General features: G+C 40.0%; 1 protein-coding gene across 1 annotated transcript; it reads right to left on the bottom strand.

The window, feature by feature from the left end:
- Window positions 1–8,377: 8,377 nt before the first annotated feature.
- Window positions 8,378–9,217, bottom strand: LOC119744694 (collagen alpha-1(X) chain-like). Its single transcript, XM_038220760.1, has one exon. The coding sequence runs from the start codon at window positions 9,215–9,217 to the stop codon at window positions 8,378–8,380; it is 840 nt and encodes a 279-aa protein (XP_038076688.1).
- Between the last annotated feature and the right edge of the window lie 3,663 nt (window positions 9,218–12,880).

Genomic DNA, 12,880 nt, shown 5'->3' with positions numbered 1-12,880 from the left:
CAAGATGTTGTGTTATAGTGTTAAAACAGGTGAAAATGGCAGGACTTTTGAGAAAGCCGTATAAAGGAATTTACAGCCATTTATAATGCCAGGGAAGGAAATGTACATATGAACACTTGCAAAGTTTCAAACTGATAATAAATTTGGAACACTCACCCATTCAATACTTTGTACAAATTGAGTTTATTGTGCTTTCGTTAAAAATGAAATCAAATTCGCCTATAGGCCTACTCGGTGTAAAATCGAAAGTAAACAAATGAAAATGTAGAAAACAGTTCGACCACAAGCTGTTGTGAAACATTTAAACGAAATCGTAAATGCTCTAACTGCGACCTAATGAAATGAACATGCTATGGCTTTAGCACTTTACAATTTTAAAAGTAATTTTCTAAGAAATATGCGGACAGCAGAGCTAAAGGGCCGAATAATTTCTACAAACAACAACTTTATGTATCAGTTCTACAAATGAATCATGCTCGATAAATCAAATTGAAATTGAAGAAAATCGTGTGCATCATCATGATCGGGTGCGTTTGTATTTGCGCCCTCTTGTCTATTCCAGCCAGTGATACTTTTAACCTGCAACGCTTGCGGGTAACTGATCAAACCGGATTGGCGCACATAATGAACTGGCAAATTAACACGGTTTAACCAGTTCATAGGTACAAAGAATATACACAGTATTCATAACACAAATAAGACAGGCATGTTTAGTTGTCAGGATTTCCTGATACGTTCTTCCGTGACCAATTTCCGCAGCGTTAAATTAGTTTGAGTGATTGCCAGGAAAGCATGTGATCGCTCAGGGATTTTATGTTTGAAACGTAAGGCGAAATAAAAAGAAATAAACATGTTTACCGTCCCAGCCCGCTTCCTTTTTGGAGGCTGCCTCCTTTTTTTTTACCGAAAAAATGATACATTTTCAACAGTGACATAATTGTGGCCTCTTTATCTGTTGCATGTAGCCCATATAAAGCTGTTATGTCATTTCCTGAGTCCAATGGCGGCCATTTAAAAAAGGGCAAACAGGGCCTTTCGCTTCCTTCTTTTCAAAAAGGCAGGACGCTAAACATGGTTATTTTTTGCGTCAAATGATATAATAAACAGGGGAAACCAGCAAGAAAATAAAGGGGGTTATTGATCATAATGATATTATGGGGCAGGATCCTTATAGGGCCAATTGTATGCAAGATTGTTTTCTTTTAACCAAAATGTAAACAAAAAGCGAAATTTAGTTCATCTGAAATATTGAAAGCGAGTACATTTCAATAACAGCAGGGACGTTGATATAGGCCTAATACACTCTTGAAAAGTCTTTAAAAAAACAGTGAAACCTGGATAGCCGTATTTACTGGCAATGTACACTTCCATGAATTTATAGTGTGCTATCCACAGCGAGAAGTGAGTTTTTCAAGAACTATAGAGAAACCAGTCAGTGTTTTGGACAGATTTTTTCTTTTGAAAGTGCAAAATGAAAGCAGTGTCGGAAATATAGTCAGACAGGAATTCCGTTTTCCGAACAAAACACTAATGTCACCTAAGTTTGAACTGCCTGAAAATGTTGGCCTCACAAACTGTTGATCTGGATTGGTACCAACTGTTCAGACCAAGAGCTAATTCAGCTATATCATGCACAGCATAATGTGATACTTCGTTACTTTTCAAGCTCCAATGTCAATAAGTTGTCGAGCTACCCTGTACATTATTTCAGCTACAAACTGGCCGTTTGGGAGTGGTTTCATTTTATAGCGCGCTGTTATGTATTGGTTGTAAGCAAATCGTATACACAGCCACGAAAGATCAAGTCCGAAGTAAAATGAACTCAAATCACAAAGATTGTTTCAAACACTCACCGAGCAAATTCCGTTCTTGCAATCAGATCTCTCGGGTTGTCGTCTGGGGGTTGAGAGGAGCGCGGCCGATGTGAGGGTGAAGCGGCTTTTCGTGCCTTATATCTTGCCTTCGATTTCCCGAGCAGTGACTGGCCCGGTTTGTGATTGGCCCCTGCGCGCTGTCAATCTCACATCACCGACTCGCTTCATATTTATGAGACGGAAATTGTATTAATGTTACATAGTGCCACACGTTAAATCCTGAAACGTGTATCACCGACGCTGATATAGCCGCATCTCATTGGTGGATATTGTATGGATGTCGGTGACACATTCAAAACACGTGGTTGTTGATTGACAAAATGCAACATGTCAGTCAGAGACCACTTGTTTGTAATCACCGGCTTGTTGGGTGACTAACTCAGATTGGTGGATGGAATTATGACGTACAACGGCTATGCTAAGTGATTCAATCAATGTTCGCATTGCGCTTTGTGCTATTGAATGGAGGCTATATGGAGCTACACATTTGGTGGCTAGTATGTTGTAGTCAGGGTATGCATTCTACATTTTGGACAGACAAACGAAGACTAAATGGATTTAGCTTGCGGGAAAAAACAATAAGCACATAAATATACTGCGTGCATCATATCCGGTCCATTTCCAATTTCGCCCTCTAACGGGGAAAGTATGTGAGTGTCTATTGCGACCAGTGACACCAATATGTTGACCCTCGCCCAACCGAACCCAATCCAAACTTACCCCAACTGTTTCGATCCAACCATGTGCAACAAACTTATTACCTTAGCAAAGCCCCAAACTTCAATAGCTTAAATCCCCAATCCAAACACGATCACCATGTTGATCCCCTGCCCCGAACGATATCCACGTTAGTGAACTAAAACCTCCGCCAAACAAAACATTGACCCCGATTTGCGTACTAATCTAGAAATCCCCGTTCGTGAAGTAAAACTCCGCCAAATTTTAATGTGCCCCCCCCCCCAAAATCGCCGACAACTCTATAAATCCACGCCCATGAACTCAAAACTCCGCCAAACAATTAAATGTTGTCCCCCAAATCGCGGACGAATCTAACATTTCATCACGTCCGGAAACTCAAAACTCCGGCAAATAATAATGTGTTGCCTGAATTATAGATGCAAATCTTGAAATCCATGGTGCCGATCACCTGTTAAATGTTCACGACTGACAATTAACCAGTGTGCCGTTTGTTTTCACTAATTGGGCGTTACACCCCACCTCCCCAATGCAATGCGGCCACTCTGCCCCTAGCATACAAGATGTCTGCAAGCTGAGGTGGGTAAGGGATTCATCACAGCTATCACTCTATCGAGCCTTTCTCACCGAGGCTTCGCCCCCCCCCCACCACCCGCCTCCCATCTACCTACGGAACGCAATCACCTTGATTTCTGTCTACGTTCAGACCCAAGCCAACCTGAACACCCCGCCTTCATCGACAGATCCACAACCAAATGTTCTGTGGGCTTGTGCTGGGGGGGGGGGGACTTGTGGCTCAATTCACGGACACCTCTTCTCCTTGGGCTACATATCTTGATGTTAGATTGTTCACATGATCTTTCGATTCAGCTTTATTAGCGTAACTGTGACAATAAGTAACTTCATGAAATGTACGCTCATCAATTTAACGTGTAGCTCTTCCAGTGTTTAATATAGAAAGGAATTCTGAATACATCTCTTGATAAAATTTCACAATTGGTGCATAAGAAACAAATTTGCACTAAACGACAACAAAACAAAATACATGCTTATTGGTTCAAGGCAGCACATCTCCAACATAGGACAGTTTACATTGCTGATACTCTTATTGTTAAAGCAAAGTGTTGTAAATGCTGGAAAGTTACTAGTGATAAAACATTAAGTTGGGTCACTCACGTTGAATATGTAAGGAAATCAATTTCATATAAACTTGGTATGTTAAACAGAATTTGAGACTATGATACACAAAGCACCCTGCACACACTTTGTGTAAACTTAGTTATTCCAACTTGAGAATACTGTTGTACTGTATGGGGAAGAAGGTACATATTTCAAGGCAGCATTCTCAATAAGTGTCTAAAAAGAGCCGCACAGGTGATCCTTAAATGAAGCTACAGCAGATGCGTTTTCTAAACTAAACTTGGTTCTTTTTTCTAAAAGAGTTATAAGACCGAATTGTGTTTGCAACTCATATGTTCAATCTGTTGCTTTTGGGATAGCGCTTCTCACCCCCTGGCTCAAACCCTACTCCCGGTATCCCGCCGCCAAAAAGAACCATAATTGAAAAAAAGTAAAGAATTTTGTTCAAAGGTTTCGCATACAGTTTAAAAGCCTAAACATCTCGATTGAAATATTACCAACAATATACCACGTCTAATCACAATTTTGATTTGACGTGTTCCGTCTGAAATTGTTTTCAAACATTTCCAGTGCCGTTCTGTATCTTTGGCAAGCCGGCCTCACAAAGTTCATCACGTGGCACCGGACTCTTTCCAGCAGGATACGCAGTGGACGGCAGCCCCATTACAAACTTCTTGTATTGTTCTCACACTGGTAAGATATCTTCTTTCTTTCTTTCTTTTTAAATTCGACAGGGGTTGGTTGATCCATGGCAGATGCAGAAAAACCAAAACACATCTAACATTCTTATTGAATTTCGTCTGTATTATAAACGAAGGAGGAGACAGAAAAATCCTATTCTTTATCTTTTCAGAATGATGGCCTGATGTTTACAAATCAGCGATGATACTTTTAGGAGCACTGTGAAGCACACATTTTTGGCGTGGGTGTGATGAGTGACATTCTCTTAATGAGTTTACATCTCAAAAATGAAAATCTAAATTTGCTCGAAGCAAAATGATTCTTTCTGGTGAAGGCAAAATTTATTCTTGGTGAAGGCAGAATTTGTTTTTATCAAAATGTTGTTTTTAGTAAGGCGGCAGAACGCTATACCCAAATTCATAACCAATTAGCTAAAGTTGTGTAATGACACTCATTCAAATGGGCCTTGTTTGGTCGACCGTAAATTTGAAAAAAGGCCTCTCCGTGGCAAACTCTTGGTGGCGCACTGCATTGCGAATCGCCCGAATTTTACTATTTTGGTCATCCCCCATCCCCCTAGCGCACCCCCCCCCCCCCTCGCCGGAAAAAGCTTTACGCCACTGGACGTCATTGCACTAGCGGGGTCACGATTCTAATCATGCAACCGACTGACGTTAACGTGACATTGTATTATAATGGCATCCGAGACTTAGTGTATGTACAAGAAAAGGGAAGCTAGCTGGCCAAGGGAGCTGAATTAGAGTCAGACAAACACAATTTCCTAGTAAATATAGGTTTTCCCGGCCACTTTTTGCCATTTTTTTTATCAATTACCGCCTGGCTCAATCAATTTAGATTGAAATTGAAAGATCACGGAGATCTGCATTTCCCAATCAAAAAGAATCATTCAATTTCACTATCAGAGCATTCTATCGCCTTTTAGCTTCGCTCGTCCCTATCAAAGATGCATTTATATTAAAAGTATCGCGTTGTTCATTCAATTTGTCTAAACCAGCAGGAAGGGGTTGACCGGGCATTCGTTTTGATTAATGGGCATATTACACATTTTGTCAAACATCTTTTATGACTTCATACGTTTCCGTATTCCTTAGCATAAATCATATTTGATGTCTTCAATCCTTAGATGCCTTTTATGCATGGTTATACGTTATAAGTGCACAGATGTTCGCTAATTTGAATGCCTCTACTGCCAAAAGGTTGCAAAGAGTTAATTTAAGACTGCTACAAATTCAGTCTTGAATGCACCAAAACAAAACAGAATGCCCCAAAACGAAAACGAACATTCAGATTAAAATCGTGGATGCCTAAAAATTAAATTGAATGAAACCAAAGTGAACAAGAAACCTGATTTGACCACATGTAGAAAACTCACGCGAAATTGAATGGCTGATGATGAAACTGATTAGAAAAATTCTGAAATCCACCGGGAAAACCTATTATTTGTTAACGGGTCAGTAGTTTGATATAAATATAATGAGGTGGGGAAACCTTGCTAGAATTTCACTCAATCAGCGCAATGTCAGTGCCGGCCGAAAGACGCCCGACGCGAAACTATTGATGGGACAGAATAACTAAGGATGAGCTTGGTAAGGTTAATTGTTGGTACATAAGAATTAATGTAAAAAAGAATTCATGTGTATAGTGCGATGCTGATGCACCTTTTGTGCAGCTATGAAACACAAAGTAACGCTCCCACTGCGGAAATAAGGATTATGTTTTAAACTCAACGAGAAAAGCACCTACTGAAATAGCCTAGTTGTTAAGCTGTCTGACAGGATACAGGGTTAGGGGTTCGAACCTGCTTATTGTCAATTTTTGGTTTTCGATGCCCGCGCTTCTGTCATTTAAGAGTATTAATTTCCCGTCGTCATTTACCAACAGCAGTTAGCTAGCTCGGTCGGTCGGTATAAAGCTGACTCACAAGTTGGGACTGTGGCGAATTTTTAGGTTGGCATCTGTGTATAGGTACGGGGTTCTTTTGCTGACTCGGCAGCAAGGCTTAGGGTACGTGCCACCTCGTTTCCTCCCTTTATGGTGCCTGACTTTCGAGTTACATGGATGGACAGGGAAGGAGGTGCGGTGGGCCGGGTACCGAGTTGGTAAGTTGGTAAGGGGCTCATTGAGTTAGGGTCATAAGTCCAACTCCTGAAGACTTGGCTATCGCCACATAACTATTTGTTTTATTATCTTTCTTTTCTATCGGAGAACAATTGCAAGAATTGGTATATTGTTATATTGAGAGCTTGCAATTGTACTGTAATCGTTCGAAATTAATTGTTAAAACTGCTGGAAAATACAAAATTCAATCCAGCTATGATGTTTTTATTTCATTGTTGCAAAACTGCATGTACAGTACATGCTCAGTACCTTTGCGCATACCTTGTTCGGGCCTGTTCCCTAATCCCAGACTGCAGGGAGGGGGCGTCTTTTAATCCTATATAGAGGAATTATTTATATGCGAGCGCAATGCCCTGAAGGTGTGGGGTCTGGGGCGCTTAAGAGCCCCGGGAAATTTTTGGATTGCAAATGCTCTGTGCCGCAAATATCAAAATTGTAGCTTGACTCTCTATCAAAATATGCCCTCGTTATTTTGAGTAGTCACTCATAAAAATCAGCTCAATTCGTAACTGCCTGTGAGCGAGCACGTGCTTTTGTTTTGCACAGCTGTAGCTGTCAACGCCCGTATTTGAAGAGACTTCACGCGGCAGCTTGCGCCGACATGACAGAATGTACAATCTTTTGCCATGGGTTGCAGAACCTGATTTTAGCTATGCTGAGTTTGAGCAGCGGTGTTTATTATTTACATGTTTCACTTTGTTCTTATTCCCTCTTCCTTTCCCCTCCTTCTCCATTCTTTGGAACACTGGTGCCTTGGGCCTACGAAACACTTAATTCGGGCCTGCTCAAGCTGTTTAACAGAGCAATATCCTTAAATGTAAACTTGAAAGAAAAACAAAACGTTTCTTAGAATCAAATTTATCCTATCACTGAATTATAACTTCGTGATTCGCTGATAGTATCACATTATCAATTATAATTTCATTAAATTGTTAACAATTTCATTTTAGTGAAAGCTCTATAACTCAAGTTTGAACATAAAATAAACACTTAATTACACATGTTTAACATGGGATATAAAACATATTGTTTAAAACAGTTTTAGAGTTCTTGTTTCCTGTGGTGCAACTGAAACTCTTTTTTTTTCAAGAACAAAATCTTTCCCAAGATAAATAAATGACATCACCCGATTTCATTTAATATATTTCTGTATGCGCAATGCAAAAAAAAAAAAACATTCTAAATTAAAAAAACAAAGTCGGATTTTTTTAATACATGCATTTTGTTACTTCCAAGACAGATTATTGTGAAAGTTTTTTTTTTTTTTTCCGTACGATTGCCAGAACAAACAAATCAAGGAAGGGTCATCTTGCAGACATGACAACCATGCTTCAGCTCTCGGTTACGGTGCGGGTTGAATTCAAGATTCTTCGGTACTTTTCAAAATTATCCGCCATGGTATGTCAGCAGTACAGTACCTCACAGAGTAAATATCAGTTCATGCGTTTAACATTCGCACTAAAATCTGTCATGGGGTTCAGTTCTACCTTCCTAAAGTTCCGAACGGTGACCGTGCAGACTTCCACGTTATTCGAGCCAAAAATACAGATTTTTGAGGTTTTTTTATCGAAGCTAATACATTCTTTTTAAAAAGTCATATATTTAACTACTTTTTGATTAACTGTTTTTATGTAGTTTTTGATGTATTGTAAAGCGTTTCGATACTTTAATGTAAAATGTTATGTATTAAGAATCAATTATCTTTCTTATTATCATGACATTGAACTTTCTTTAATTCATTGGTTAATACTGTTTTAGCAAAATGGAAAGCGAAACACAAAGGGGCAGCACTGCTCCTGTATAAATTTTATGCGTTGTGATTTAATTTTATTAAGTTAATTATTTATTTATTCGGGGTAAAGGAGGAAGCCACTGAATGAGGTGTAGTGACGGGTGGATTCACTATGCGCCCTACCGTACATAGTAACATACACCGAGTCTCCTCGCCGCAGGATCATAACTGCGCTCCCAGACAACTGACCAAGTTGACCAGATGTACCATGGGTACTGATAACCTTGGAGTTGTTTTTAACAAGATGGATGTAAAGGCTACCGCTCAGGCTAAACTTAAGAACAGAAAACGTAAATACGTAGGTGCCCGGCACACTACATGTGAACGTGCCGGTCTCGAGATCGAAGCGGGTACCCGGCAGAAGGGTCTTGGTCTGCTGGAAGGGCAAAAGGGTGTCGTGACTCGTAGAGTCATCCGAGCTGCTCGTCCTCACCACGGTGAATGCCACCCGCTGACTAGAGTCGTCTGGTGTCTCCCCTGGCTCACCCTTCTGACCTTTGACACCAGCCTGACCGGCTGCTCCAACAAGACCCGGTGGGCCTCTCGGACCTATCTTGCCGGGCAGACCAATCCCATCGTCACCTTTAGACCCAGTGTTCCCAGGTGCTCCCCGCTCACCCATAGGTCCAATAGGGCCAATTTCACCTTTGTGACCTTGCTGACCTGCACTGCCCTTTGACCCCGACAGACCGTACGGCCCCATCGGTCCTGCTGGCCCAGGCAGACCTGGTATGCCGGGTATTGCTACAGGTCCCTGGCAGCACTGCTGACACAACTGAGACGCAGGACCATCACCGTCCGAGGGAACCGGCCCAGTATAATCGGAAGCTTGGAGCTTGACAGAGTTACTTAGAAGGAGGGCGATTGACAGAATGTTGGCCGCGCAGATTTTCATCTGAAAAGAAAACAATTCAAGGCCTAAAATAACAAACAAAATCACTACATAAACTGAAGAATTTGTATACGAGACATAACATGTAAATAAAAAAATGGTTTCTTTTTAAATATGTTGCCATGGCAACTACGGGCAATCCAAACTTGTTAGTATTATTGTTTTGCCCACCGATAAAAGTTAGGAAAGGAGACCGAATTACGTCAGTTTTTTTTTTTTTTTGGGGGGGGGACGGCACGCCCTTTCCACGGTCATGATAGAATCAATTAAACATCATCACACCGACCTCGATGGTTCGGTCTTGAAGTCTTGAAGATCAGGTCCAAGAAGAGATCAAAAGGAGTTCACTGTAAGCTGAAAAGTAATAAACAAAGAAAACTGGTAACGTTTATGCTTAAGTAAAGAAAGAAATACTTTAATCATTGATTTTAATGCAACTTGGTTTTTTTTTCACTTTGATCAATAATCATTCGAAACCAGGAACAATTATTCAATTTATTGATTCAAACCGTTTTATGAAAGCCTTTATTCAAATTCATTATACAGTTTATTTAAATTAACTATACAAAAAAAATCTGTGTTTTTTTTAAGCACTACTAAGTCATTGAATCATTTTTGAAAGCATAATTATCTCAGTTTTGAAAACAGCATATTTTTCATTTAAATATGTTTTTCCCGTCCAATTTCACACCTTGCTCATTCAATGTGTAAACACTTTTTTTCAAATTCGCATACAAACCCGTAAGCATTCTCAAACCCAGTTGAATTTAGCGAACGATCAAATTATTTAAGGGTATCTCCCCTATACGCTTAAAAAAGTAGGCAATTGACGTATTTGCATTGAATTTATTGTGCTTTAGATTCAGTCCAGCTTGGGAATTCAACTTCATGCTTGCTTTAAAAGTCATTCATGTTTAATAAAATTCGGCAGTTTAACCAGATCAGTATTGGCTCTAGGGGTGCGGAGGGGGTGCCCTCCCCCGGCAGTGACCGAATATTTATCAAAAAAAGGCAAATTTCGATTAAGAGAGCCGTTCCACCCTTACCCTTTCTCCCGGCTCAAACTTCGCCCGGCAATAAACTCTCTGTATTCGCCCTTGAAAATATTATGTGGCAGTGTTAAAACAAATGATAAAATGACATGACTTTGATAAAATTTCAAGAAGCAATTTACACACTTTTGTTATAATTGTCAGGGAAGGAAACATGACAGGAACATTGTTAGGTGGCTAGATTATAGAAAGAATGACATTTTGAGCACACGCCCAAAATGAGGTTTATTGTGCAAAACAAATCCTTTTTTTCATATTTAGACCATATTAACCAGTTTGTTAATTGTTGTCATCACTCTGTTGAAATAAAAAGATAATTAAAAAGATACTCAAAATCAATCAAATTTCTTTTGTTATCGCCAACACGATAAACGGTTAATGCAGTCTTCAATCAATTTTCTATAGTTTGCATGCATATCTCTCTTTTAGTTCTTTTAGTTCTGTCATTTTGGGGGGTTTGTTTTACGAAACTGATTGTATGTACGTAAACATGAAAGAAAATATCTCGTGCGTGTTTCCTCATTAACCAATATAAAGAACCCAGTAAAATTACGAAAAGAAATCTGCTTTTTTTTAAAGGGAAGATGCAAAATCTAAATGGACGCTCGAATAATTTGTGCAACCTCAACTCTTAACATGATTCTACAAATGTATCCAGCCATGGGCGTCGCGAGGATTTTTTTGAGTGTAGAGGACAAATCACATCCCCCTCCCCCCCCCCCCCCCCCGATCATTTTCCCGATTGATAATTTTTTTAGGGTGTCCAGGGACATTTGCACCCCAACCAATTACATTAACAGCAATACGATGTTCGCACCTCTTTCTTCTTTTTCTTTGTATCCTTTTTTTGTCTCCTGTTTCTGTTTTGTTTGCATGTCCGGGGGGCAATTTAAACATGAATAAAATGTGTGTGATCATGATCCGATTTGTTCGTATTTGCGCCCTAAAGTCTATTCTGACATTTGACACTTTTATCCTGCAACGCTTGAAAGTAACGCTTAGACCTATCGTTGCAGACTAGTTACGCCACGGGTTACGCCACTGAGTTTGAAGTGATGTCACGATTTCCTTTAAACGTTTTTCCGTGGCCAACTTCCGCATAACCTTTTATCCTGTATTAGCTAGAGTGATTTCCGGGGGGAAAGGTGAGCGCATCGCATCGGGATTTCAGGTTTGACAATAAACAGGGAACACTAGCTAGAAAATAAAGGAGGTGATTGATCATACTGATATTATGGGCGGTCGAGCTTTCGCAAAATTTCTTTCGTTAAAAACGAAAAGAATTAAATTGATCATCTGACAAAATTGTGAAAGTGCATGAACTTCAATAACAATAAGGAACTTGATGTAATACACTCTTGCAAAACCTACAACCAGGTTTGACGGGAAAACTGGCGAATCTGAATGACAATAAAAAGTATAAAACGTCCATGAATTTATAGGTTTTTTTTCACTATTCAGTATTCAAGGCAATTAAAATGCGTCAAGGGTGCACTATGTATGTAGGAGCTGAAATATTGTCAGACAGGAATCCCGAACAAATAAAAAAAATCGTGACTATATACATGTATTTGCTCTTAGCTATATTATTGCCTGATTTTGGCCTCACAAAATTTTGGTCTGAATCCGCATCAACTTTTCAGACTAGCGCTTATTCAGCTGTAGTCTATGCAACATAAAACCTGGTTATGATTCAAGCACCAATATCGCATGATAAGTTATGGAATAACCGTATAGAAATGGAATCATCATGGTCGGAAATATTTACAGCGCACTGTTTTGGCTATAAGCATATTGTGTCAATATCATATATCACAAAAGATCCATCCCAAAGTTTGCAGAATTATCGTAAAAGACTGTTTCAAACACTCACCGTGCAATTCTCGTTTGATCTTGCAAACAGTTCTGTCGGGTTGTCGTCTGAACGTGGACATGAGCTGCGGTCGTTGTGAGGAGTGAGCCGGCAGCTTGTGACTTAAATATTGACGTCGATTTCCCGAGCAGTGACTGAGGAACTTGCATGCCCGGTTGGTGATTGGCCCCTGCGCGCTGTCAATCACATATCACCGACTCGCTCCATATTTGTGAGACGGAAATGATGTTAATGTTACATTGCCACACGTTCAACCCGAAGCTTGTATCACCGACACTCAAATAGACGCATCTAATTGTTGGAATGATCGTATGGATGTCGGTGACACATTCAAACACGTTGATTGTGATTGGCACCTGTCAATCACAGACCACTCACTTGTGGTCACCGACTTGTTGGGTGACTAACTCTGATTGGTGAATAGAATAATGACGTACACCGGCCATACGTGATTCAATCAGTGTTTGTTTTGCGCTTTGTGTTATTAAATGAAGCCACGCATTTGGTGGCTAGTATTCTTACGCAGTCTATATTTGTGATAAAAAAAACGGAGATGAAATGAATTCAGCTTTTCCAAAAAGTAATGAGAACTTGAATATATTGTGTGCATTATCCGGTCCATGTACAATTGCCGCCCTGAAAGGATACTGATTTGGCAGAACCCAGCCGTTCCCAAAGGCAACTTAATTATAACCATTCATCTATCCCCATCCACAAGTTAAACGCGCGCTCGGCCAGACC

This window comes from Patiria miniata, unplaced genomic scaffold, assembly GCF_015706575.1.
Source record: "Patiria miniata isolate m_02_andy unplaced genomic scaffold, ASM1570657v1 HiC_scaffold_7, whole genome shotgun sequence".
NCBI lineage: Eukaryota > Metazoa > Echinodermata > Asteroidea > Valvatida > Asterinidae > Patiria > Patiria miniata.
Note: the sequence above shows the minus strand (reverse complement) of the source record. Positions and strands in the feature narration are given on the sequence as shown.

What these genes read in the sequence shown, in the direction of transcription:
- LOC119744694 (XM_038220760.1), bottom strand. Translation starts at nt 9,217, where the DNA reads ATGAAAATCTGCGCGGCCAACATTCTGTCAATCGCCCTCCTTCTAAGT.